Genomic DNA, 26,777 nt, shown 5'->3' on the forward strand with positions numbered 1-26,777 from the left:
CATTCGTGGCTTACTGTGGACTTCGAAGAGATCTTTGAAGACCCCATGGTTTCTCCTTAAAACTCCATTACGGCACCATCCCATCTCAAAGGGGAAGGAAAAGGATGGATTTTCTTGGTGGAATTATGCTATGAGCTGAGGGATCGAAGGGAGAAATGGGGAGCAACGATGGACACTGGACCCAGATTCTTCTTCACAGTAACTGGTATCTGCTGAGTGTGCGCCATGACACAGCCCTCCACCTGCTACCTCACTCTCACAACTGTGAGACAAGCATTATGAATTCACTGTCCTTGCAGGGCCGAGAGATGAAGAGACTTGCGCAGAGTGAGTGGCAGTCAGAGCTCGCCTTTAAACTCAGGTCAGCTCAGGGAGATCCACGCTGTTTCTTTATACAGTGCTTCGCTGGTCTTGCTTCCTTCCCTGCCCCCAAGACAAGGTCACTCTCTCACTCATGCAGGCCTTCTCAGATGTTATGAGCATCAGAATCTCCTGGGGGACTTGCTACAACCCACCCCCACGGATTCTGATTCCATGGATCTAATCTCATTCCATGATGCTAATGCTGCTTGTCCAGGGACCCACATTTAGGAACCACTGCTCTAAGGATTTTAAAATCTCTGTGGATTCCCTGTTGCTCAGGGGCCACGGATTAGCTGGTTGCTTGGAACTTTCAGTCCAGATTTCTGGACAGAGTGACGATAACAGTACCAGTCAGTATCATTTATCCTCTACTCTGTGCCAGGCACTGCACATGTCTCATCTCATCTGATCCTCCCCACCACCTCCATTTATAGAGGAGAGGACAGAGGTCCCAGAGCTGACAAAGGGCACAGCAGGAATTCCAGCCCTTTGCCTTGGCCCTATATGTATTTTAGCTGAAAGCTCTTGGGGGCTGGCTCTCCACTTCCGCTGCAGTGCAAACACCAATGAAGTTCCACCAACACAAGAAAACCATCCAACCGAACCCCTTTGCCGACAGAGTCCATTGGCAGAGGAACTTACAGAAGGCTTTCTGGTTGAGAGGAGAGGGAACTCCCCAGGTAATAAAGGCGCTCGGACTGCTCTCTGTATGGGGTGTTGTGGGGAAATTTGCTGAGTACACAGAAAAGGCTGGAGCCTACCCCAAAATTAAAGGTCAAGAACAAGTTCCTGCATTCTATCCGAATATCATCAAGGGAGCAGGGGAGTGTGTTGGGTGTGGGTGGGACTAAGGCTCCCACTCCTCCATGGGACACAGAGGGGAAAACATGACCACGGCACTATGATAGAATTGCCAATGGCAGGTGACATCAGCTCAGGAAATAGTGAATCAGTACGTCCCAGTTGTGTATGTTCTGTGACAATGTAACACTAATAAACTTTCCATCAAGGTGGAATGCACAAATTCCCCCATCCCAGGGTAAAGAGAAATGAGTCTGTCCACCGTGGAATGGGGGTTCAGAACCGTGGATGGCACTGTGACGCCTCTCCCCCATCTGTGGCTCACTGATACCGCTTAGTCAGTGGTGGAAGGAGGCAGGGTTTGCTCTAGGACGCATGTGCAGAGCCAGCACAACAGGCTTCACTAGCCCGTCAGAGCGCTGCACGCGGGGCTGCACACAGGGAGAGGGTGGGGCAGAAGCAGGGACCTTTACTCACAGAGTTCGAATCTTCGGCATGTGGTTGAAGCTCGTGACCAGGATGCGGCTAATGTTGTTGTTGTTGAGGGTGCTGTGAAGGTAGAGGAAGAAGGGAAATGGTTAACAAGGAAGTAGCATGGGGGGGTAGCATTAAGATGTTTCTGGAAGGTGGGGGGAGGAACAGGTGCGACTGCCAAAAGGATCATAAGTCAATAGCTAAGGGGCAGCTGGAGACAAGGGGGCGATCTCCAGATGGTAAGAGAATCCCTGATTCTTTTTTTTTTTTTTTTCAGGCAGCTCTTTCCTCCCCTCTGCTGCCCTCTCAGTACTCGTGGACCCACCTGGAGCAATAATATCACTTCCTGAAATCCTACTATGTGCTGAGCGCCTCATTATGACGTCTCCAACTCTCACGACCAGTGTCAGTTACACATTACTGTCCTCATTTTTGAGAGAAGAAAACAGATACGTGTCATTTTGGTTAAGAACACACGTCCCTGCTAGGTAGGATTATCCTCGTGCTACAGATGGGGAAGCAGAGCTCCAGAGACGGGACAGAATTCTCCGGGGACCCCTGGCTGCTGAGCTTGGGAGACAGGATGCGAACCTAGCACTATCTTGCTCCAATTTCCCTGCTCTGCACCTTGCCCATACTGCCTAACACAGGGGGCTACACGGACAGTTTATTCTGGAAGTATGTTCTCACTAGCTCACCCCTCTCACCCTCCCATGGGCCCCCACTGGCCCAGGAAGAAGCCTTTCTTTGGAAGCCTTCCCTGGTTAAGCAGACTTCTTTTGTCCTTGGCTCTTGGTAAATACATTACCTTTCTCTTAAAATGCCAACATTTTCTATCCCGTGCATTACTGCAGCCCCACGACCTGGTCCACACATGATTCACACTGAGTCTTATATTCCCTAGTTGTGCGATCTTGGGCAAATCATCAGCATCTCTCAACCACAGATTCTTCATCGGCAGAAAGAGGCAGGTAATGGGACCTACCTCACAGGCTGGTAAAAGGTTTTGTGTGCAGTACATACTCAGTAAACGGAGGCTACCATTTTACTGACATTGGTGGAGAGAACCTAGTTCCGTCCTGGTCATTCCTGTTTCCCCCCACCCCAACCTACATGGTAGTGGAAATACAGCTTCATCTAGGACTGTGGCCCCTATACCCACTGCACCCAAGGGGTCTGCACAGATCCTACTCCTCCCCCCCCACTGCACTAGGATTCCAGTGATTACACCCCCTTGCCCCAGGCTATCCCTGCAATTCCCCAGGGCCCACTTAGCATTTGTTTGGCTAAAAAGGCCAGAAGGAAATCCGTTTACTTAAAGACACAGAACCTAATACTTCTCCCCCACTTCCTCCCAGATTTTCCACGCGTCCAGTGCCATTTTAGGCTCCTGGTATGGTAAAGAGGAATGCACAGACCACATCTGTGTTGCCTGCCTCTTCTTCCTCCACACTTGACCAACGTTCCCGTGCAGACACTTAGCATTTTATGAAGTTGAAGTCACGTAGCCGTTCTGTTTCGTGTGGCTTATCTTTCCTATGAAGTTTGGGTTAACCGTCCTATCTCCCCACACCCAGGAAGCCTTCAGAATACCTCCTCTGACAAGGCCGAAGAGTCTATCACTCCACTTCCTTGGCAGGAAGCTTCCTGGGTGTGGGGACTGGGCTCCCCCAGTCCTCAATTGGATGAGGAATGCCCCTGGGGCTGAAATGATGCCTTTGTTTCCCTTTCTATCTGTCCCAGACTTCTAGGCTCCACACTTTGCGGATACCTTGTTAGGGTCATTGACTCACTACCAGATGAAAATCTGACCACCTTTCTCTCTCAAAGGCAAAGAGCAAGAAGCCTTTGCAGAAGAGGCTTCCTTCCAAGCATGCCCGGCCACTCACATCAGGTTGAGCTCACAGGCAGCCCTAACTGAGCTGAATACACAGTGCAGTTATATGCAGGGCTCGAGCGTAACTGCATCCGGCAGTAGTCCGGCAGCAATGACTTATTAATGTATTACTACACTGATATTTAAATGTGAGCTGTAATGAGGGCTATAAAACATTTACGATAATAGCAATTATTCCAGAACCAAAATGACTAAACACAGTATTCAGACTTTCCCGATTTGCTGCGTGGGGCTGGCCAGCCCGGGGATGACAGAGGGCTGCTGACCTCTTGGATGCCAATCTCCATGGCAGCTACAGGTTTTGTTTCCCTGATAAACCCAGATTTATTCACTCTCCAGTCTTGGTGGTTTGTGCCCACGCATGGAGCATGGGGCTCTACCTGGTTCTTGCACCTCTCAGTAGCCGGCTTGCAATGGAGGTGGTGGTGTCATAAACCGCACACAGTGGAGCAGCGTTGGGGAGCATGTGCCTGGAAGGCAGAGACCTGGTTCAGATTCTGGCTCTGCCACTTACAGCCCGTGCAGCCATGAGTAAGTTCTCTTAATCTCATTAGGTTTCCTCCCTTTAACATGGAGGTAATAATAGCACCAATCTCATAGAGCTTTAGCGGCGATTTAATACGATGATACTAATAACTGCCAACATTAGCTGGGAGCTTATTGTGTGCCAGGCAGGCACTGGGCTGAGGGTCCTACTTGCACCATCTCATTTAATTGCTGCCAACGCCCTATGAGATAGGTGCTTTTGTGATCACCTCCATTTCATGGAGGAAGCAAGCCAGACTCCAGGAATGACCCCTGGATTGGTTGTCTCCTGCTAGGAAAACAGATTACTAAAAATTTTGTGGCTTCAAGCAACACAGTCTGGAGGTCAGAAGTCTAATGTGGGTTCACGGGACCTCGTTTCTTCTGGAGGCATCAGGAGGAGAGTGTTTCATTGTCCTTTGCTGCTTGTCTTCAGCCTGTGGTCCCTTCCTGCAGTACTCCGACCTCCTGATTCTGTTGTCACATCTCCCACTGTCCATCGTGACCCGCCTCCCTGTTCTGAGGAGGCTTGTGAGGACATTTATGAGCCTAACTAGATAATCCAGGATAACCTGCCCCTCTCAGATCCTTATCTTAGTCACATCTACAAAGTCCCTTTTGCCAGATAAGGTAACATTCCTGAGCTCCTGGGATGAGGACGTGGCCTTTTTTTTTTTTGGAAAGAGGGGCCTTATCCAGTCACCACCATGCCCTGAAACAAAGCACACTTGTGAGCACACGGTCTGGCTCACGCGCAACACTCAGGAACTGTGTTCCTTTAGTCTTTTATGGTTTACAATATGCTTTCACATTCACCTCATTTGATATCTGTAGAACTCTGGGGTTGGAATTCTTATCCCCATCTTATAGGTGAGCGACTTGAGGCTATGAAGGGATGCCCAGGGTAGCACACGAGCTCCTGGGGGGTTCGGGAACCACTGTTCTTTCTTTACACCACAATTTCTCCCAACATACCCACTGCCTCCTGTTTTCCGGGCCAGTTCGTTGCCCCAGCAGGGACGCTCTCTGTTACGTCCACCCTGGCGCCCAGAGCTAGACAGAACTGCACAAGTGTCGCCTGTTCTGTACACTTCTTGAAAATGGACCAACAGGAAAGTAAATGGTTGGGTGTGACAATGACCCGCCGCTGGATGGCTGGCCCAGCCGAAGCTGCGGGGACCTCATCACCTTGTTTTATTTACCTCCAGCTCCTGGAGGAGCTCTGCCAGTTCCACAGTCTAGCTCCAACCTCCCTGCTCTGCTCCTTCGGAGCTACTTTCAGAAAACACAGTTTACTCCAAGTCACCCAGGTTGGAGGTTTTTCTCCAAATAAATGCTCCCAATTCAAGATTTCCCATCAGGTGTCAAGATCAATCTCAGGGTCAAATTAATTCTATAAGACTTCGGAACTACTCTGCACGCCACCCCCCCCCCCCAACTTCTGCACCATCGCAAGCAACTAAATGGGCATTTCAGTATAAACTAGAAATAAGGCCATTCCCCCGCCCCCCATGAGATTTAAAGACAGTCTGCCTACTTGCCATGTAAAACCCTTACCTGTTAGACTGTATATTGAGACTAAGGATGACCTATATACTGTGCAATCACTCTTCTGTTTTGTCATTATCAGAACACAAATGTTTAATGAAGAAGGATCATTTTCCATATTAAAATGACCCATGTGGACAATACTGCTTCTACCAATGGATCCCATTCTCTCTCAATGGTGAGCACCAGAAGAAGGGTATTAAACTTTTTCCCCGGGGCACTAAGGAATTTATTGCTCCTGGGGAACACAAATAGAACCTCGGTACCCTGAACAAATGTGCTTGTGTTCTCAGCTAAATACCGTGGTACTGTGACAAGACAAGGGCTCTCCAGTACTGAAGAGTGCACGAGGAAGTTGTGCCCATACGGGTCTGTTCCAGGGGATGACAAACTACTGCCCACAAGTCAAATCCCATCCAATACAGCTTGTTTTTGTAAATAAAGTCTTACCCACCCATTCATGCGTTGTCTATGGCTACTGCTTCTGCGTTACAACAGCCGAGTAGACACGACAGAGACCGAAGGGCTAGCATAGCCTAAAATAGTGACATCTGCCTTTTTATAGAAAATGTTTGCCGATCCTGGTTACCGTAGAACTGGGAAGCTCCAGTCTTGCCTTTGTCAGTAATTATCTGTGATGTGCTGGGCAAGCGGCATAACTGTTCGGTAAGATGAGGGGATTAGGGCAGAAGCTCTCAAAACACTGGTAGGAAAGCCCAAGTAGTAACTGGTAGGGCTGGGAATCAAAAGCAGGTGGTCTAACTCTGGAATCCACACTCCTGGCCCGCATCCCAGTCCCAACTGGAAGATGGGTCCCCCTGCTTCCCGAACCTACAATGCTGTGAAAAAATCAGAGCCAAAGAGAAGGCCCCGTTTGAGGGACAGGGCAGGTGAATCCACCTTGGGTTGGGTGTGGAATGAACTTGGGTAGCGGTTCTCCAAGTGTGGTCCCCAGACCTGCAGCATCATGTGGGAACTTGCTGGACGTGTGAATCTTCAGGCCCCACTCAGACCTACTGAAGCAGCAGCTCTGTCCCAGTCTTGTGTGTTTTAACAGACCCGTCGCAGTATTCTCATGCAAGCTCAAGTTTGAAAACCACTGAGCAGAGAAAAAGCTAAGAATAGAGAGGACAGTTTATCGGCTACCTTCTCGCTGACTCTGGCACCGAAAGTCTCTTCTGTGGAGGGCATGGTGTTTCCCTGCTTAGAAAGAGGCCCAAGTTCTGCGACAGTGCACTGCCCTCAATGGAGGCTGCTGCAATCGCCCCTGGAAAGCTCCAACTTGGCATCTGCCCCCAGCTCCCCGCTGTTCTCTGCTGAGTGGTGAAGTGTGGCTCGCCCTCACAGCCCTCAAGATAGCCATCTTTGGTCTGGAGGAGCTAAGTCCAGCTGCAGCCACACCACCCTGGCAACCTTAATAAGGCTGACATTTCCCTCTGTCTCCTCCGATTAGGCCATCGCTTTATCACTCTGTGCTTTCTTGGCTCTGGGTGTAATCTGCGTGTTGTGTGTCCATAACACTATGTAATTGGCTCTAATGCAGCAATATTATCTGTGAGCATGTATCACATAATTGCATCCACAGTAAGTGCCACTGCAGACTCCCAGCGTGCCAGCCTCCCTGGGACACTCCTCGAGCCCCTCCGCTTCCCCTCCGCGCAGGTGGGCATCCAGACTCCTCAGGTCGGATAAGCCCTCTTGGAAGATCGGCCCGTTCGTCCCTTGTCTCGAGGCAGGTTGATCGTTCCTTACGTGTAGGTAGTGTAGGTAAATAAGGTGGTTCCCTCCTTAACACGCCCCAGGAAGGAGACTCTTGGTGAGTCGTCAGCAGCCACGGCAGCAGAATGTCTTTCTCGAGCAAGCTTGGAGGTGCCCTGACCGGTACTGACAAATGCCAGCATCCAGTGGCCAGCCCTCTAAGCCCCGAAGATGGAACTTCTCCAACAGGGCCTGTATGGAATTCACAGGGGCAGACACAGACCAAAGTAGGCGCCAGCATTCTCTGAGGAGCAGCTGAGAGCAAGTACTGTGGCCGGACCCTGCAGGAAGGATCTAAACTGCTGGTCTGGGGAATGAGAAGCACAGGGGGATTCTGGCAGCTGTGGCCTCAAAGGGAGGGGCTGGGGGCTCACTGCTGCCTCTCCGTCTTGCTGGCTTGGACAGGGAGAGGGGAAGGAGACTGAGGGTGCTCTGGGTGTCTGCTCTCTTCTCTGGCCTGTATGTCAAAGCAGGGCTGGCTTGTCTTGGTCTTGCTTGGTGGCCGCTGACTGACAGCCACCGTGGCCCCAGGAATCAAGGCCTATTACTGATGACCAGGCCCTTCCACGTGCTCCCAGATCCTGGGAATATGAATGCGTTGGCTGGCTCAGTCCATTATAATGTGTGTAGGTGATGTCGCTTTGTGGACGTGGCTGCACACACCGAATGCCCACTGAGGTTAAGGGAGGCATCCCCAAGTCTTTCCCCCAACCCCAAATCTCTCCCCAACTCAACGACTCTGTCATTTCTGGAGGAAGCTCCCCTCCTATCACCCAGCGGCACAATGTTCCGCTTTGGCTGGGGGCTCTAGGAAATTCCAGGAATCAGGAAGAATGTACAATGATGCATCCTTTGAGAAAATCTTAACTGAATGTTATAGGTTCTGCCATGAACTCTCTGCCTTCTCATCAGCGAGACTAGTGAAGTATATTGCTTTGAGGCGAGCTTGCCAAGATCTTCCAGTAAAGATGTCAGTAAGAGCAGTAACAACACTGATACTAACTACTAAGGATTCGCTATGTGCTGGCACCGGGCTGAGCACTTTTCACACATGATCTCATTTAATGCTCCCAACAATCCTGAGGTAGACCTTTCCATTTTGGAGCCTGGAGAGATCTGCTCTGATCACAGCTGTAAAGTTGTGGAGCCCATGTTCAAATATAGGGAGGCGGGATACCAGGGCCTGTATTTTTTACCATTCCCCAAAACGGTCTCTGACAGGATTGTCTGACAGATGCTGGCTGTCCAATTTCCATGTCTTCCCCAAGGCCGAGCTGAGTCCTAGAGGCCAGTGTTACTCTCAGCCCTCCCAGACTTCCACGTGGCGGGGGACGACGGTGTTTGCCTCACCGCCAAGGCTGCTCAAAGGCAGAGGTAGCATTACCTGACCCTCCTCTTGTCCGCACAACAGAGAGCTCAGCACGGAGAGCGAGGGCGGTGGGTGAGGCTACATGGGACAGCGGGCGATTCGGTTTTAGAGCCTTCTGAGGTCAAGGTTTGCCTAAACGAGTCTAAGCGTTGCCAGAAGCTGCCCTTACAGTTGGGTCGGTTGGTTGGAATTTTTAAGCATACCCCGCAGAACCAAGAATACAGATCTGCTTCCTAATAAGCAAAGCTCATCTTTGGGCTGCCTGGAGCAGGTAGTCAGGCCCTGAGGGCAGATGGGGCAGGAGAATGAGAAGGACGGAGGGAGAGAGGAGAAAGGAGGGTGGGAAGCCACCTCTGGCACATTACCTGCTCCCCGAGACTATCCTGGGTGCTGCTTCTTACTGATTTCCTTGATCTCCCTGCGGACCGTTTAAATTAAAGCTCATAACCATTGTGTGGGCATATAATGAAACCAACTGATGCTGCACTGATTAGTCCATTACTCTCAACTGTTAGAAAACATAATGATCTCACAAGGGGCCTTATTCACTGACGTATAGCAGGCGAGCTCTCATTTGACACCTCAAATTAGCAGCCAAAGCAATAACAGCTGGGGTTTTTGTCTCAATATTTGTACCCGACTCTAAAGTGATTTGGCACTGGGTGAGCGTTATTTTTAAACACAGACCTCGCACCGCCAAGTAACATTTTAAATGGTCTCCAGGTGTCATGTAAAACCTACAGAAATAAATAAAAACAATCAGCTGCCAATTTGAGTCTTTGATGATACGGATTCCTAAACAAAAGGGCTTGTCTTTGGCTCTCCCTTCATTATATATTCATATTGTGACAGGCAGGAACCCATCTCCTTCTACCCAGCAGAGCCTCGGTGTTAAAAGGAAAAAAAAAAAAAAGATATCTCCAAAATAAATGTAGAAAGTGGGAGATCAAAAGAGAAAGATGAATCTTCAAGTCCTGCCGTCGCTCAGCCAGCTGCCCGGTAGGGTAGGCATTCCTGAAGCTCCAGTGTTTTCGGTCCCTTGATTCTGAAGAACTCCTTACTCATTTTTTGAGATCATCACAGACACTGCCTGGTGGTGATTCAGAATGATTCAACTGCCTCCCAATGACCAATTTAATTGTAAAATGTACCTTCAATGACAACATGAATGAGTGGCCTCTCCCGATTTTGTTTCGTCATCCATGGGCTGGGAACCTGGACGATCAATCTTGTCTACTACATTATTTAGAAATCAGGAAGCTGCCAGCTTGCCAAGATGTCTGCAGTGGGCTGAGGATGGAAGAATGACCTCCACCTTACATAACTGAACAGGCGAGTGTGCAGTCAGGGGGGGGGGGCAAAGGACAATTTCCCCCTCAGCTGCATTTCAGCTCGTAAGACAGGAAGAAGGGGGAAGTTTTTCAAAGTCCACTAACGAGTACACTAAGAGAACAGAGGACACGCCAGTTTTGCGCCCTGTTGTATAGGCAGGGCCTTGCCCAGTGTTTGGCACATAGGACAACTCAATAAATATTTACTGCATGGGTGGATGAGTTTCAGGATATGAAGGGTCATGCTTTTGGCATCTTTTCATAAAAATAAATTTCTACTCTGAACAGCCGCCTGGGCCGATCCAGGAGTACAAACTCAATTGCCTGCAGGAGCCAGGTTTTACACCTGAGTAAGCGGGTTGCATGGGGTCCGCAGTAAACCCAGCTCTGCCTCCTGGGATCGTCACTTCTCGTTTCAAAGGCCTGTTGCTATGCTGGAATGTGGGTGCACCTGCTGCCCGCTGTTCCTTTTTGCTTTTTTTAAGAGAAAGCCAGACATCTAGAATTTTTATGCGAAGTCTGCTGGTTTTTTAATATTGGTGATTAAATCATTTTAAGGAATGAAAGTTACAAACGAAAAATAACTTGGATTTGGCTTGCAGATGCCAGTTTTTAATCTCTGAACCAAAAAGATCAGTTTAACAATTTGAATCATATCTATCACATATGTATCACATATACATCAAATATGTATATTCAACATATCACATATATAACACACTTTGAGATATGTCTGTATACGAAAATTGAGCTCTCTATATGTATGTGTGTATATACATATGTATGTATGTATATATGAAATCAAAGTATGTTAATGGTGAAATGTGGTTGGCATCTTCCTTCCATACTGCATCTCTGGGAGGGCAGCCACCAGGAAACTACTATTCAAATGAACTATCTTAAATGATAGAAAATTATTCAAGTCCTCCCGCCTCCGCCCTCCCCAACTATCATTACCTGGAGACAAAGAATCTTGAGAAAGATTCTAAGGGTCAGGCTGGGTCCCACCAGGCAGGCGTGCTCTTGCCAGCTTTCCACACACGGTGCATCAGCCCTGTGGCTAAACTTGCAAGTTATTCCTTATGTACAGTTCCGAACTGAGCCACAGGGTGCATGAGGCTCTGTTCCTGGGCTGAGATGCTGGCAAGGTCCAGGTCTACCCTCTGATATTTGCAGGAGAGGGGCTCTCTCAGGGAGCTAGACACAGTTTACTTGGGCTACTGAACCTACGCTGTTCTTTCCGGAAAAATGCTAGAGATTAAGAGATGATGGGCTGGATGGGGCATAGAGGCTGGCTTCACTATTATTTGTTTCCCTTCTGCTAATACAGGGGAAAGGTATATGGCAATACAGAGCACCAGACAGTCAATGGACCTGTCTTCTGGCTTGGTTCTTCTGTGAAATTTTTCTATGGCTACGTGTAAGTCACTCAACCTTCTGGGGGAGTTCCTTTCTCTTAAAATGAAGCGGTGGGACTGGTTGACCTCTAGGGTCTTTCCAGGCTACTTATACGCTCTCATTCCCACTGGGCTGGCGCTGGCTCTAAAATGGCAATTCTGGAATGGGAACAGTTTTCTAGACAGCGGTGGGAAGGGTGGTGGATGCCTAGATTTGTATAAAGATAGGACATCTGGCCAAACTCTGAAAATCACGACTAACCCCCACTGCATTTGAAAAGTTTTGCAGGGTCACCTCATTTTTTTTCTCTTTATGAAAATAAAGCTTCAGCTTCTGTGGGGTTAATGGGCTTGCTTCCCTAACTAGCTGTCGCATCTCTAGCTTATGTACGGAGAGGGGACGGGTCCAGACATGGGAGTGATTTTCCTACCCAGTTGACTTTGTGGAAGTGATTTGCAAGGCTGAAAGAAGTGAATAATTGGGATCAGGAAACTAATTCTCACAGAGAGAGGGTTTCACTTGAGGGGAGACAGTTTTAATAATCATACTCCTGGGTTTTAATAAAAATAGGTCTTTTGCAGGTACAAGATTCAAATAGTTAAATTCAGAAAGAGAAAGGGCAGAGTGGAGGGTGAGGGGAGTGGCAGATACCTCAAAGTATTTAACTTCAGAAAATACACTGTTTAAATGCGCGTCTTAATGAATGTGAACCGGCCCCAGTGGTCTGGAACAAAGCAAGCAGGAAAGCTGGCCTGGTGTGAGCTGTGGGGTCTGCAGAGGGCCATTCCCATCCCAATGCCGCACTCGCCCCTCAGCTCTAAACCTGCGATGTCCAATAAGGTAGCCGTGAGCTAAAGGCAGTGATTTCGATTTAGATCAATTACAATTAAATAAAAGTTTGGTTCCTCGGTTGTATGAACCACACTTCAAGAGTCGCACTGTGGTTAGTGGCTGTCACACTGGATTGCACAGATAAGAAGCATTTCCTGCATCACACAAAGTCCTATGAGACAGCACTGCTCTAAATAATTGGAGGCACATGCGTGCCCAGATTGCCACAGCTTCCAGATACTCCGGGGACGTTGAAATTATATACTTCAAAATAAAATTACCTGCGTTTTAAACATTGGCAACTAATTCTAACTTTTTAAAAAACACTGTGAAAACTAAAACAATTAAAAAACATTCAACTCCATATCTGAAGTTTTCAATTAACTATGGGCCAATAGTTGGGGTGCTCTGATTTAGTTTTAAGTCAAATGGGAATGGGCACTCTGGAGCTTCTGTAAGTCCAAATACGCTGTTGGAGAAACAGAGTCAGATTCCCTCTGTCCTTCCGCCTCACCAGTGATCCCTTGCTTCTAAGCCCCTTCGCAGATAGGAAATGGAAGCTGAGAAAGGGAGCGATGATGTTCTGATTCTCCCAAGCACCGCGTCTCCATGTCTTCCCCATGCCATCCCCCCCTCCACAGAGCCAGCTAGCAGAAAGGGGTCAATTTCCTGCTTGAGTTCCTAGGACCTTGACTTTCAGGACACAGCTCTGCAGAGTTACGGACTCTTGGCCACAGGTGAGCTGAGCCAAACGATATTCTGCATCCTGGATGGAAGTGGAGGTTGAGCAAGGGGTAGGTTCGGCTCTTCGAGGAGTCACGGCTCCCTGGCCTGGAGACCTTTGAAAGCCATGAGATGAGAGCTGAACACGGGCAAGATACTCCTTGGACATGCTCAAATACTGGTCACTGAAGCCATTGCTTGCTGCCAGGGGACAGAGAAAGGATAGAGGCTGGCCATCGGCACAGGAGTGCACTTGCAAACTGGTGTAGGAGCTCCCTTTTGGGAGTGAACTGACCCCTGTGTGCATTTGGTAGCTTTGTGGTATTTCCCTACTGGCCTCATCTTGCCCCCAAGAAGAAACGCTCTGGAACCTTTTTTTCAAAGATTAGATTATTTTTCTGGTTTGTCGTAGGTGGGACAAAGCAAACCTAGTTTGTCAAGCCAGAATTTCAGCCTAGGGACTTGGTGGCTGGAGTCTGTGGCCCCTGTGAACAGTAAGACTTCCATGACCTGATTTCACCTAAGTGCTACTCACAGGAGCAGTTGATAATGGGAGTCCTACTGATTCACAGATCCTCTGCTCAAGAACAGGTCAACGACCTTCACCGTACCTCTTAACCCAGGACTGCACACCAACGCATTTTCAATTCAGAGACTAAACAGGACTTCAATTAACAAGAAAGTGCAATCAAATGGGAACCACTGGAATACCTTCCCCCACACCAATTCTAGCTACTTGAACTGTTAAAGTGCTGCTTATTTAAATGGAAAAAATTATCCTATATTTCAAAGGAAGTTTCACTTTTTCCTTAAGGTGATGTTCTCAAAACCAAGCTAGCCATTTTAAGAACATGGCTATGACTGAGCCTTGAGCCTGGGTGACTATGATGGAGGGGTGTGTGTTGTATGACCCATGAGAACATTTATAGAAAACCTAGTTCCTTTCCTAGGGTCCTGGGGGCTGAATGGAAGTTACTGGTACCTTCCACAAAGTGCAATTTTAATTCTGATTGCCTGAAAAAAATCACAATTTGTAGCACAGTACCAAAAAAAAATCATATTCTGGAAATATTTTAAGACTTTCATTAGGCAGTGACAGTTCTATATTCAAAACTATGTTGTGACTAAATACCCTGATTCCAAATTCTGTTGAAACAAATGTTTTCAGCTCCCAGAGAAACCCAGGTGAAATACCTTGTAAATAAATGAAAATGAGTCTTGTCTGTTAGAAAACACCACTTTTCACTATGGCTCTAATTTTGTTCATAGGTAATAAAAAAATATCGTCATTTAGCTGGAGGAATAAAAAAAACAAAGGTAATGTGAGAAATGTGCTGTTTCAGTAAAATACTACATCATTATTTAAAATAATTTTGGGGCAATCACAATCTTAGTTCTATTCAGGACTGAAACGTAACAAAGAGTCTGGAGACTGGGGTGGAGTAGGTTTCCATTTGGATAGTTAATTTCAACTGAATTTGGTTCCATGTACTTTATTTATTTATTTTTTAAAAAGAGTTTATTTATTTGAGAGAGAGGGAGAGAGAGAGCCCGAGCCTGGAGGGCGGGGCTGGGGGAGGAAGGGGGGAGAAAGGAGGGGTCGGGAGGGGCAGAGGGAGAAGCAGACTGCCTGCTGAGTGGGGAGCCCGACCTGGGGCTTGATCTCAAGACCCTGAGATCATGACCTGAGCTGAAGGCAGACGCTTAACTGGCTGAGCCACCCGGGTGCCCCGGTTCCATGTACTTTAAATGACTACCTGCTTTGTTTCAGGTTGGTGTGAGGTTCTGGGAATAAGGCAGTGAGACAGTAGAGGCGTGTCCTTCAACTTCGGTTGTAGCGAGCCTTCCGCTTGGGTATCTGCTAGTTGCTAGACCTACACCCATGGTACCTCCTTTAATCCACACACTAGCCTAAGGGGTTGGTATTGTTTCTATTTTTCAGTGAGGAAATGAAGCCCAAACCACCCAGTTTGGTGAAGCTGGACTGGCAGCCAGTCCTATGGGAGGACTCTAACACCTCCAAGGGCAACTGTGGCCTTATACCTCCAGGTCTGGGGTGGTTCTGTGGAATCGGATGTAATGCTGATTAAGCTGAGGTCACAGGTTTAGATCTGAGCACCCTGTGGGTCAACTTTTCAAAAAGAAGAACGATCATTCCTGAATCATGGTGGGCATTTATAACAGCCGGTAATCTTACTAATGCATATAATTGTTTCTCTGGTATGTACGCTCCAGAATGCATTTTTTAATTTTAATTTTTTGTAGCAGAGCAGTGAAGTGCAGGGGCTCAAATACCAGGCAGAGCTGGATTTGCGACTTGAAGAGCAGGCCCAGGTACTTGCCAGGGGCACTTTGGGCGAGTCATTTAGCTTCTCTGAGCCTCGGTTTCCTCGTTAGAAAAATGAGATTAAGAGGCTCTACTTTGTAAGGTTGTGGTGAGGATTTACATAAAAGGCCGCATTCTAGTCTGTCATAGTCCCTGGAAGAGAGCAGACACTAAGAATTGGAGGCTGTAACAGTAATTATAGTATCTATAGTGACTATACTAATCATTGTTATAAAACCATTGTATTATATGCTATTATTAATTATTTGTTGGGGCGCCTGGGTGGCTCAGTTGTTAAGTGTCTGCCTTCGGCTCAGGGCGTGATCCCGGCGTTCTGGGATAAAGCCCCACATCAGGCTCCTCTGCTGGGAGCCTGCTTCTTCCTCTCCCACTCCCCCTGCTTGTGTTCCCTCTCTCGCTGGCTGTCTCTATCTCTGTCGAATAAATAAATAAAATCTTAAAAAAAACAATAATTATTATTTGTTAATCAGAGCATCCAGTTCCATGTTCAGAGGAAGCTCAGTTGAAGTGGAGGATAGATCTCCGTTTGTATAAAGCTCTGGGTTTTCTGTACTGGGCCGACAAGGTCTATGAGTGTCCTTACACCCAACGTTCAGCACCCTTCAGCCAGGACAACAACCCCATGCTACAGGAGTGAGCACACCCTGATCTGGGTATTAGGACTATTGTTAATTTCTTGTCCCCGCCTCCTTCTTACACCAGCAAAGGACTTTCTTCTCCATTTTTCTGTGTCTACGAGTGGGGTTTGGGGTCAGGCCATGTTATACCTGCCTGGATGTGGTTGAATATCTACCTGAGAAGTCTGGTCAATTCCCACCCACCACTGCTTTAACTCTTGAATTGCTCTTCTCTAAATGTGGGCTAAGAAGGAGCTCAGTACATGGGGTGATGAAGGGGTCCAGGGAACATGAAACTGGGTAGGGGCTGTTTATCTCAATTCTCATCAATTGCATAGACCCAATGACAAGTGCTTTAAAATCAAAGGGAATTTGGAGGCTAGTTCAACTCATGAGAAGAGCTTTCTGGAAGATGCGGCATAAGATTCCTGCTTGCTTCTGTGGTGTCCTTGCTCAGTTTGGGAGTCCCGGACTCTACGTCACTTGGTTCTGCTTATACATGTCCATTCAACAACTCTGGTAAGCTCTGGCCTCTGGAGTCTGATCTGTCAGAGAATCTGCTCTTCTAAAGCTTTACTGTCTCTGGCCCCTGGCACCATGCTGGCACACGCAGTGTGTCCTTGCTTCTTGGGTGGATTACAGCAGGGGCCACCTGGGCTGGCAGGTAGCTGAGATGAATGGAGGTCGGTGGGAAAGTAGAGTCTACGCATCCCATCTAAGGAGGGAATGTGCTCTTTAGCCACAACTGACGTCACAATGCAGAAATGCAGCCCAGGGCTGCCAGTGCTTCTGGCTTACCGGAAACCCAAAGCTGGGCATCTGTACTTTTAGGAAAAATTTTATAATTTTAAAATATGAGATGCTAATTTCAATTAAAAAAATAATAGGATTGAAAAAACTCATCTGTGGGTGCAACATAGTCTGGGGTCTATCTAGTTTGCAACGTCTGGTTTCAAGAGAGCAGAAAGCAGGATCATTCTTTGATTCTGTCACGTACTCAAGTTTGCCCTCCTCCCCAAATCTCCTAAATAAAACACGTAATAATGACTTTGAAAGGACAACTGTGCTTGGGATCCCAGGTCTTACCAAGGGTTCCTTTTCTAGACAGCCTAGTTGCATAAAGGTGTCCAATGTGGGCAAAGAACATGGGATTAGGGGTCAGCAGACCCAGGTTCTAGTCCCCCTGATGCTGCCAACTTGCTGTTTCCCTTGGCAAATCTCTAAGCCAGAGCCTGGACAAGGGTGAGGGACGTGGGGTACCCGGGTACAAAGTGTTACTTGGCCTGGGCCTCACTCTTGCCTCTTCTCAGTCTCTCTATGCCTTATCTCAAAATAAGAGGTCATTCTGGAAACCAAGGTCCTTACAGGCCCAGCCTATAATAATGTCAGTGAATTTCCAAAATGGGCAAGTGACCTAAATGAAGGGGGACCTTCAAAACAACACATGCTGGTTATCTGCAGACGTGTTGGACCTGCATGCAATTTAGCTGCACCAGTTCTTTATCAAGGGCAGGCTACTCGCTGGAATATGTGAGCATTTTCAGGCTATGCTCCCGACATCTTTCGCTTGGCATTTTTGGCAGCGTATCTACTAAACTTCTGATTTGCTACATGTTGTCAGGAGACAATGTCTGAAAATCTTTTCTCCTCCCCTGCAGTACTACTGAAAAAATTATTTTATTAGCTAGGTTTTCTTATTTTTGTTTCATTTGTCCACGCTCTTAATTTTTTTTTTTCATTAAAAACATTTCTGACCCAGGACAGCATTTGGGCAGGGAGGTGACTGGTATACCTGACAAAGTGCCTGGCGGTCCTCAACCTAGCTGGCCAGGAGACCAGCGCAGAGCACCACGACGAACGATTCCTGACCACACAGGGTCAGAAATGCAGTCTCGGCATATTCGACTGCAGTATAAGCCCAACTTGGAGGAAACCGAGTATGTGAATCACCAAATGTATAGAACAGGTGGAAATGAAAGGCCAGCGATTTGGGCAACAGACGGCCATGTGAGTCATAGAAACTCTCAGTTAAGAACCTTAAGGCTATACAGAAAGCTGGGGCTGGATTGTGGGACAGTCTGAAGAACGGAGCCCCCAAACCACTGAATGACAGAGTCAACTGGTGATGTCCAGAAGCGAGAATAAATCGTCTCTGGACTACAATGTAACTCAGTGAAAAAGCAGGACTATTTTCTTTCCCCAACAGTTCTGATTTACCTTCAACTTTGTGGGGACCCACTAACTGGGTAAAGGAAATGACAATTTCAGAAGCATGTGGGAGGCTCCAACATTCTCCTGGGCAGGACTGTGATTCACCGCTAGCTCGCCTAGCCCAGCTCTCGGGGGCCAGTTCCCACCACTCTGTGGCACCTGTTGGCCATGCTCCTGGGGAGCCAACGCCACGAGAGCCTTGGCAACACGGATCGGGAAGGCAGCTTGGTCGAATGGTTAATCACACAGGCTCTGCTGCGTACTAGTTAAGCGGCTACCTGGCTTCTTTGAGATGGGTCTTTTGCAGGAGGAGGGCTGTGAGGATGCAGGGGAGAAGGTATTAAGAGCACCATATCCACTGGAGGGCACGGGTAACTGCACAACAGATGCGACAAAGGCAATATCCTCTGCGCCATGATTCTCCCCCTGCGGTGGCCCCGGGGCCTTGAGGAGTTTCACCCACAGTACGCTTTTTCTCTGAGTCCGTTTTCTGGCTCTCTGGGAAGGGGAGGAGGGTGGTGGCCCTTTTCCTTTGTTCACCATATTCTATGCTAGACATCCCCCACCGGGCAGGAGCCAAAAATGAGGATGAAGTGAGCAGATGTCATAGCCTTTTCCAGCCCGGTACCCATTCCTCTCTCTCTACCACCGGTGGCTCTCAAAGGCTCCCCTCCTCAATTCCCATTGTGTGTCCTGCGGGACCAGCCTGGATGGGAAGAAGTTTTACAGCAGTTCCATCCACAGAAAAAAATGGAACAACAGGGGGATTCCATGTGCAATATTTCCACCAGTAGTTGATGTGCACAAACTTTCCTTAAGTTAATTGTGAGAGAGCTTTCCATGGGGGTGATCGTGAGTCCTTCCCTGTTTTTTATTTCATCCGCCTAATGTCAGAGAGAAAACACACCTGTAATACTCTAGCTTGCCTTCTTAATTTGCAGACTTTTAAAGCTTTAGATACTTAAAGATGACCTTTCTGGGGATAGTGTGTTTTGAACCTCTCTCTCTCAGGAACTTATTAAGTTAATATATGATACCCTCACTTAGTTCCTATTTATTCTTTCATTGTCAAGATTCTTTACGGTTCCTAAGTTGTGATTACAGAGAATTGCTATAAAATGTCAATGTGCAGATGAGATTTGGAAGGTCTGGGGTTGGGGAGGGGAGATTCTTTAAATGGAGATGTCAGCTCCAGCCAATTTCAGAATGGCTCACCATTAAGATAGATGGTTCCAAAGCTGTGTGCCTCGGCTGGAAATTAAAAACCCATGGAATAAATGATTATGATTAATTTTAAGTACTTAGCCATGTGAAGCCAAATGAGAGTGTCTTTAAAACAAAGCTATTGATCTGGCTTTGTTTGGAATTGAGAAGGTAAACTAATCAGATCCTGTGGTCTCTTTGTAATAATAGGGAATGAGAACTACTTCCCCCCCCCCCACGATAGGCTTTTAAGCTTCAAGTTTGAGAAACCTGGTGTACCAACATGCTATAATATACCAACATTTTAAAAACAGCAAACACTGGGGTAGAGAAGAGCAGCCAGTTCCGGGGTTTGATGGGGATGAGGGCATGAGAGGGAGAAAGTTGAATGGAAGGGACAGAAGCCACCTCTTCTTAGAGTTGAGGGAACACACTCAGAGAGGTTGTGTAGCTTGGCCAAAGTCCCACTGCGCCCAGGTGTGTCTGACTGTACAGCCCCATCCTCTCCCCCACACAGCCTTCCTGGTGAGACAAGGCACCACCACTCCTAGTACAGAGAGCTAACATGCGGGCTGTCAGGTTGTCACAGCTGTTTTGTGGCAGCTGGTGATTTCCATTTCCTGGTCTCTTCCCAAGGAATTTTCTCATCCTCCTGAAGAAAAGGGTGACATGCTCCTAGCAGCCCTCTCTAGAAATGCTTTTTTTGCAGGCTGCGAAAACTGCGCCTACCCTTCTCAGCCCCAGTCTCCTGATCAGGGAAGTCCTAAGTCACCGAACGGGCTGGCATCCTCTCCCTAGCAGACGTGTATTTGTTGCCGGTTCTGGGGTCAGAGTTTGCGTGAGGAGCCACCATCCATCTTAGGACTGACAGCCTGACCTCCCTCGCTATGGGTCCTGCCGCTTCTGTCCTGGGAATTCGCGGCTTTCATCAGATTCCCGGCACCTTGCAGCATCAGCATCCCCTTTTCTTTCCCGTGATTCCTCTTGGAATCACCTTCCTCTTGCACAACGTGGAGAGGCTTTCTCTAACCCGTGCCCACTGTCTGCGGGTCCAGGTGAAAAGGAAGGTAGAAAGGGACATTTTTATATATTCATTCATTCATTCGTCGGACATTTATTCATTCCTTTAGAAGTCAGAGATATGTAACCTAGTGACTAGGGTTTGTTTGTTTTTTTTTTTCAGGGTGATGCTCAACAAATCCTACCCTATCATTCACTGGATAGAACTGTACCATCAGAATTATTTTTAGAACCAAGCAATTACAGGATTTGGAAAGGGGAAGTCATCCCCGAGGTATAGGAGCAAACCCTTCATTTTCCAAATGGGAAAAGTGAGACTCTGAGTGTGGAAGGGACTTGCCCAAGGTCACACAGCCAATTAGGGGCTGAGTCGGGACTGAACCACAGATCTCCTGACACAAGTTCTACTAGGCTCTATTGCCTTCCTTTCTAGGTTTCTCCAAATCAGGCACAGCTGGAAGTGTCGCTTTGGGTGACAACAATCAAAATGTTTTCTTACACAATTCAACTTTAGTTTGACCGCAAGATGATTCCTAGCTGAATTCCGCCCCCAACACACCCCTGGAAGTCAGGGTAGACTCATTGGAAAATCCAGGACACAGAAAGGCAGCTACACAAGGTATATAGGGTGGGATCCTACCTCCTCTCATCTTTCTCCCACCCTGCCACTTTAAGGCTACTGCTTAAAGTTTGCATTTAAACCCGAGGCGAGATCCCAGGAGCAATGGCAATGACTAGACTTTACCAGGCTGTTTGGCATCCCCCCCAGCCCCGTGCCAAGGTCCCTTTGTGATTCTGGGTGATTTCAACGGACCCCTTGGTGCTAGCCCCTCTCGCATCTCCCAGACCTGTAACCTGTCTTTTCCCATGCCCACACTCAAACACACTCTCCCTGAACGCTCTGGCAGGCGCTGGGGGGCTATTCCAGTCCATCTGTTCCACCCGGCAACAAATACCGCTGGAGCACCGGGGGAGAAAGGACTCAATTGAGACTTAATTAGCAGGAACCCCAGTTTGTGGGAGGTGAGAAATCACACTTTGCTGCCTGCAAACACTTTGGCCAAGGTGAGCCAGAGGGATCTCCCGGTTCCCAATTTTAATAGCACTGCAGCAGAAGACACAGAAATGCAATCCACACGGACCCCCCTGCACACACACTCCCCCTCTCTCCTCCTCACACGGACACACACGCACACGCACACAAGGCAGCGGTCGCAGAATCAACTCACAGGATCTCCAAATCGCGCAGCGCTCGGAAGGCTCCATCTTCAATGCAGCTGATGTGGTTGTTGTCCAGTTGCCTGTGGAAAAGCAAGGGGAGGGCATGAAGGCTGAGTGGGGGCAGCGCCGAGGAGCCGGGCGGCCCGGGCCGGGTATCCCCGGCCACCCAAGCGCCTGTCCCTCCACCCCTGGCAGGCTCTGCTCGTCCCCGCCAGGAGCTCGCGCAGAGCCAGCCTGTCTGCCACGCTGCTCCGTCTCTGCTCTCTGACTGTCTGAGAGAACTACACAGACGAGCGCACCAAAGGCTGTCAGGTCTCAGTAAATATTAATTGCGCATTTTTTTTTTTTTTTTTTTTTTAGGCAGAAGGGAGTAATTTCATTACATTAGGGCATCCAATCCATTACGAGCTCTTACCGTCATGTCACTGAAACAATTTCATTAAGCTAAAGGCCTGTAAATCATTGGAGGTCACTGCTCTGCCCTCCGCGACCTCCCAGAATGCTTTTTTCCCTCTCTCCCTCTCCCTCGTCTCCCTTTACTGGAAGTTGCAGTCTTCTGCTCTGACACAGTGCTAAATCTCGAGGCTTTATCTGCCCAAGAGCAGCGAGGGTGCATGGGGAATATACCAATTCCAAATTAGACTCAACTAATCTAATTTTATAGTCTTTTTATTATTCTAAGCACCAAATGTCTGTGGTGGTTTGATGCCTCCGTGCTTTGTTATGGGGCCCATCTGGTAGGTCATTCTATTGAAGCATTTTCTGACTAACTACAGAGCCCCTCAAACTGCACCAACCACCATCAACATTAAAGAAATCCATTGATGGAAGCGTTCCTGATGGGGGAAGGAAAGGAATATTGTTATTGCCTTAAAGATGTACCACTTAAATTTAAATTGGGGAGAATTAAATGCACCTATTTCGGGACTCGTTTTTTATTTCCCTTTCCATCTTATGAGCATGAAAATAATGTCTTTTAAAAGGATGCCTCGACTAACATACATTCTCGTTGGGGACTGAGGTATTTTAGTGGAAGGATAACAAATTAATACCATTATCCCTAAATCAAAATAGGTGTGATGTGTAAGTCACGACCACGCTCCAACTCAAATCTCACATTATGTATCAGTCATCTGATTTCGAAAATAAAAGATGGTATACAGAAAATGTTTATTAGAGCCAGATTGTCTGTTGTATTTTGTGTGCAGGACACGCCATGGTCTTTGGGGGGAATGGCCGAAAGAAGTATGACTGTACTGAAAAACTCCCTTATCGACTTTTTTTTTCTTTTGTCTCAGAAAAAGAAAAAAAATTAGTCCCTCTCAGGTGAAGGGATTTCCTGATGCTGGAATTTTTCATTTGTGACTTGTACTAACGTATCTCAACAACTCTGTGCAACGGATGTGTCGATGATACGTTCGGTAACCCTCACGGAGGGTTTTATGTTCTGCTGCAGGAAGGCGGAATTACAATTAAAACACTATTGTCACCGAGAAACCAGAGAGATACAGGATTTCTGTAAACGCACGTGAATGAAACATGTACAATTAGACTGATGTCGTGTGTCACAACAGATGGGCTCTGCCACGATATTATGGGGAACCGAATCATCTCAATAAATGCTCCCGATAAAAGGGTTAGGCATTGAGGGTTTAAAAATCAGTGGCAAAGGGTATCTCAAGAAGCAGAAACACTCTTTAGGTCGACAACGTCTACGTCTAGCGTTCAAAGTTCTTGCTGATGCCCACTCAGGTGAAATCTCAGCGTCCTCGCTACCTGGAATTTTTCCGGAGTCTTCTTTAACATGAGTTTGCTGAACATCCTTTCCCAGGATTTCTTGTAAGTACTGGGGCCGCTGATTCCCTGCAAAGGTTCTATTAAGGCAGCCTAGTCCTGCTGCCCGGTGTCTCGATTTATCATCAGTTTAAGGGCCAATGAATCAACAACCCCTGCCCCACATCAAGGCCACCAAACCTTACCAAGCAGAAATGCAGTGGGGTTGGCTTTTGGCTCCAAGAAATTGTTCAGTAAATATGCTGAATTCGGCAAAAAGGGCCCCATCCACCTAAGTAGAAAGTATCTACATCATCAAACTGAGAAGCCTGGGGTAGCGCGTAGCGATGGCAGTTCGTGGTGTATCTGCTTCTGCGCAGACATTTCAGAGAGGTCCTTGCTATTAGAATATTATTGATTTGCTGGGTTTGTGAGATGCTTTCTGTTCCTTTTCTTTTCAAGCACGAGAAACCAAACAGGATACTCTAAATGGACAGAATGTTACATGGAAAGAATGCCATTTGTAGGGAGGAAGGGAAATTCATAGAAAGAAGGGAAAGAATGAAGTGTGGAAAGAGATTAAAAGGGTGGGGGAAAGGAGATGTGCAAAAGATGAAAAACCAAGTCCACTGTTCAACGTTCCGTCAGCGCTCTGCCCAGCGATACTGGCGCCGCGGGAACAGAGCCTTAGGGAGGGACTTGGTCGCTGTAAGGCTAAAAGCGGGGAGGTCTCCTACGTGATCGGTTCTGTGATGTTCAAACAGGCTCACTGGGCAGCACAAGCCGACACCTAGTCATAGGGAAAACTGAGCTGTAATAGAAGCGGCATTTCTGTGGGTGTATTTTTATAGACTATTTTAGAATGTATGAAATGTATCAAAATTTCAAATATTTGTGCAGAAGTGTGCTATACCTTTATTATAACCAAGATTGTCTCTTTTCATTCTACCCACAGATAAACAGTATCCCAGCCTTGGTCGTCAGTCATTTCCCATTCGTGTTGGTCATCAGGGAGGTCTTCGGGGGTACAAGGCCTAGGAGGAGCTTGTCAAGCAAATGAAAACCTGAGAATTACTTCGCTGCCCAGCTATTAATATCTTTATGGCACTGAGTATCAGAGTGTTCGTAAAAGGTCATTAATTGTCTGCAATCAATCCTGATATTTCATGCAAATAAGCTAGGCCCCTAAAGCAAAGTAAATACATACTTGCTTCAGACAAGGTTTCTTATTCTTTCAAAATTACATCTCAGATACACAAAAGTTAGTCCCCAAGCATGGGGTGGGCGATGCGAAATAAATGCAAGCCCACCATTCCTTTGCAGGTGTTAGGAGTGGAGTACTACTAAACACACAGAGAACCTTCTAGAGCTAAGGCCAAAGATTTTGACTTAGAAGTTTGCTTCTGGGGGTTGATGGAGGCCGCTGAACTGTGTTCTAAGCTCTCGGGTCAAAGGTCCATTTTGCAGCTTTGAAAGGACTCTTTCAAAGACCCTCTCAAAAACAAATCAAAAAGCCCATTGCTCACTCCATACTCCGTTACTCAGGAGGCATGGATGTGCAGGAGGAACTTTGGACGATGGGAGCACGAAGAACTCAGCAGTCTTAGGGTGCCTGATCTTTCTATCTTTCCATGGCAGTAAGAGGTATGTTTCCTACTGCTACTGAATCCATTTTTACCACTGGTGCCTCGCAGTCTTAGGATGCCTGATCTTTCTATCTTTCCATGGCAGTAAGAGGTATGTTTCCTACTGCTACTGAATCCATTTTTACCACTGGTGCCTCGCAGTCATAGGATGCCTGATCTTTCTATTTTTCCATGGCAGTAAGAGGTATGTTTCATACTGCTGCTGAATCCATTTTTACCACTGGTGCCTCGCAGTCTTAGGATGCCTGATCTTTCTATTTTTCCATGGCAGTAAGAGGTATGTTTCATACTGCTACTGAATCCATTTTTACCACTGGTGCCTCACACAGTGCCAGAGACTTCCCAGCTGGCCATGCGCGGTTGCAGAGGGAGTCCGTCTACTGAAGGTACGGCAGGGCTGGGTTCAAACTCCTCGGCAGAAGGCTCTAAGCCATGAGCTACGCCGCCCAGCTGTGCCCTATATGATGGAGCATTCCCTCTCTGACTACATGGGGAGCTTTCTGCCTCACAGACCTCCACTGGGAGAGGATTTGGAGAGGATGCTTGGGGTAACATGAGATTTCTGTGGCGAAGATGAGGAGCGGGAAGGCAGCATGTGGAGGGAAGTGTGGCTGTTTTTTGGAGGCGACTTTCATTGTCGTCTACTTCATACAGAAAACTCCATTTGACTTACACTCTCCTGCCTGTGACTAAGCCTGGAAGCCTCAACACATCATGATATTAAATTAACTGCTCTAATTTCCCTGGGCAGCTCAGATTTCACCAAACAATGTGTGCTAAAATGATACCAGAGTCCATTTAGAAAGGACTCCTCCGACAAGAACGAAATGCAGACTCCCCGAGAGGAGCTTCCTGACTACCGTATTTTTATACTCTGAGAATATAAACAAGTCAGAAAGGAAAGCCAGCGTGAGTGAGGACTTAAAATACTCTTCACCAAAGGCAGACAGCGAGAGGGCGCTTTTGTAAGAATTCCCATTCGTAAGCATAATATTATCGCAATTCATCTCCTTCAATCACTATTTCGAATTTCATAATTGAAGCAGGAAAGAAATATTTTTGCAGTTCTAAAGAAGCATATCTAAATCTTTTTCAAAGGGCTTACAAAACCTGATTACAATATTAAGAGCAATCTACCTGTCTCCTAACCACTGCCCCGTACGCCCCAACAACAACAACAAAGCAAGAAAGAAAATTTCATGATTTCCACGATGCTCTTGAGTCCCCACGAGGAGAAAATACCTGAAAGATAGAAATGTCCAGAAATAGGTTTCTGGAAGAAAAGTAGAATTCCCAACTACTCATCCAGATGCAAGGTCTACATACCGAGGCACATCCATCCAGATGTTTACTTCTCATCCAGATGTTCTGGGGGACCCCAGCATCTCTGCCCTTGGATGGTTAAACTTAGCCTAAGGGCACTGTTGCTCCGGGCCCCAAATCCAGCCGCAGCCTATGCTCCGAGGCTGCAGCTAGAGGTACTGCAGTCCTCATGCTCAATAGGCGAAGCAGCTAAGTTCCAGCGCTCTTTGGAATCAAACAGTTTGCTAATTTCCGAGCAAAACCACCTACACAAAATGCGCACGATAAGTAGAAGGACTTCTGCGTGAAATTCACAAGGGAATCCTTAGTACAAATTCAAAGCAAGCCTATGGTCTCGGAATCCAACCATTAATTAACCTGTAAGAGCAACTGAGTGTTAGTAGATGTTCACACTGTAT

General features: G+C 47.3%; 1 protein-coding gene across 1 annotated transcript in view; it reads right to left on the reverse strand.

The window, feature by feature from the left end:
- The window catches only part of SLIT3 (slit guidance ligand 3), a 594,031-nt gene that overhangs the window by 132,593 nt on the left and 434,661 nt on the right, over positions 1–26,777 (reverse strand). The window contains exons 6-7 of the mRNA XM_026510940.4: positions 21,646–21,717; positions 1,642–1,713 (exon numbers count right to left, since the gene is read on the reverse strand). Of these exons, the coding sequence (XP_026366725.3) occupies positions 1,642–1,713; positions 21,646–21,717 (144 nt within the window). The remainder of the gene's footprint in view (positions 1–1,641; positions 1,714–21,645; positions 21,718–26,777) is intronic.

The sequence above is a fragment of the Ursus arctos genome, unplaced genomic scaffold (genome assembly GCF_023065955.2).
Source record: "Ursus arctos isolate Adak ecotype North America unplaced genomic scaffold, UrsArc2.0 scaffold_15, whole genome shotgun sequence".
Taxonomy (NCBI): domain Eukaryota; kingdom Metazoa; phylum Chordata; class Mammalia; order Carnivora; family Ursidae; genus Ursus; species Ursus arctos.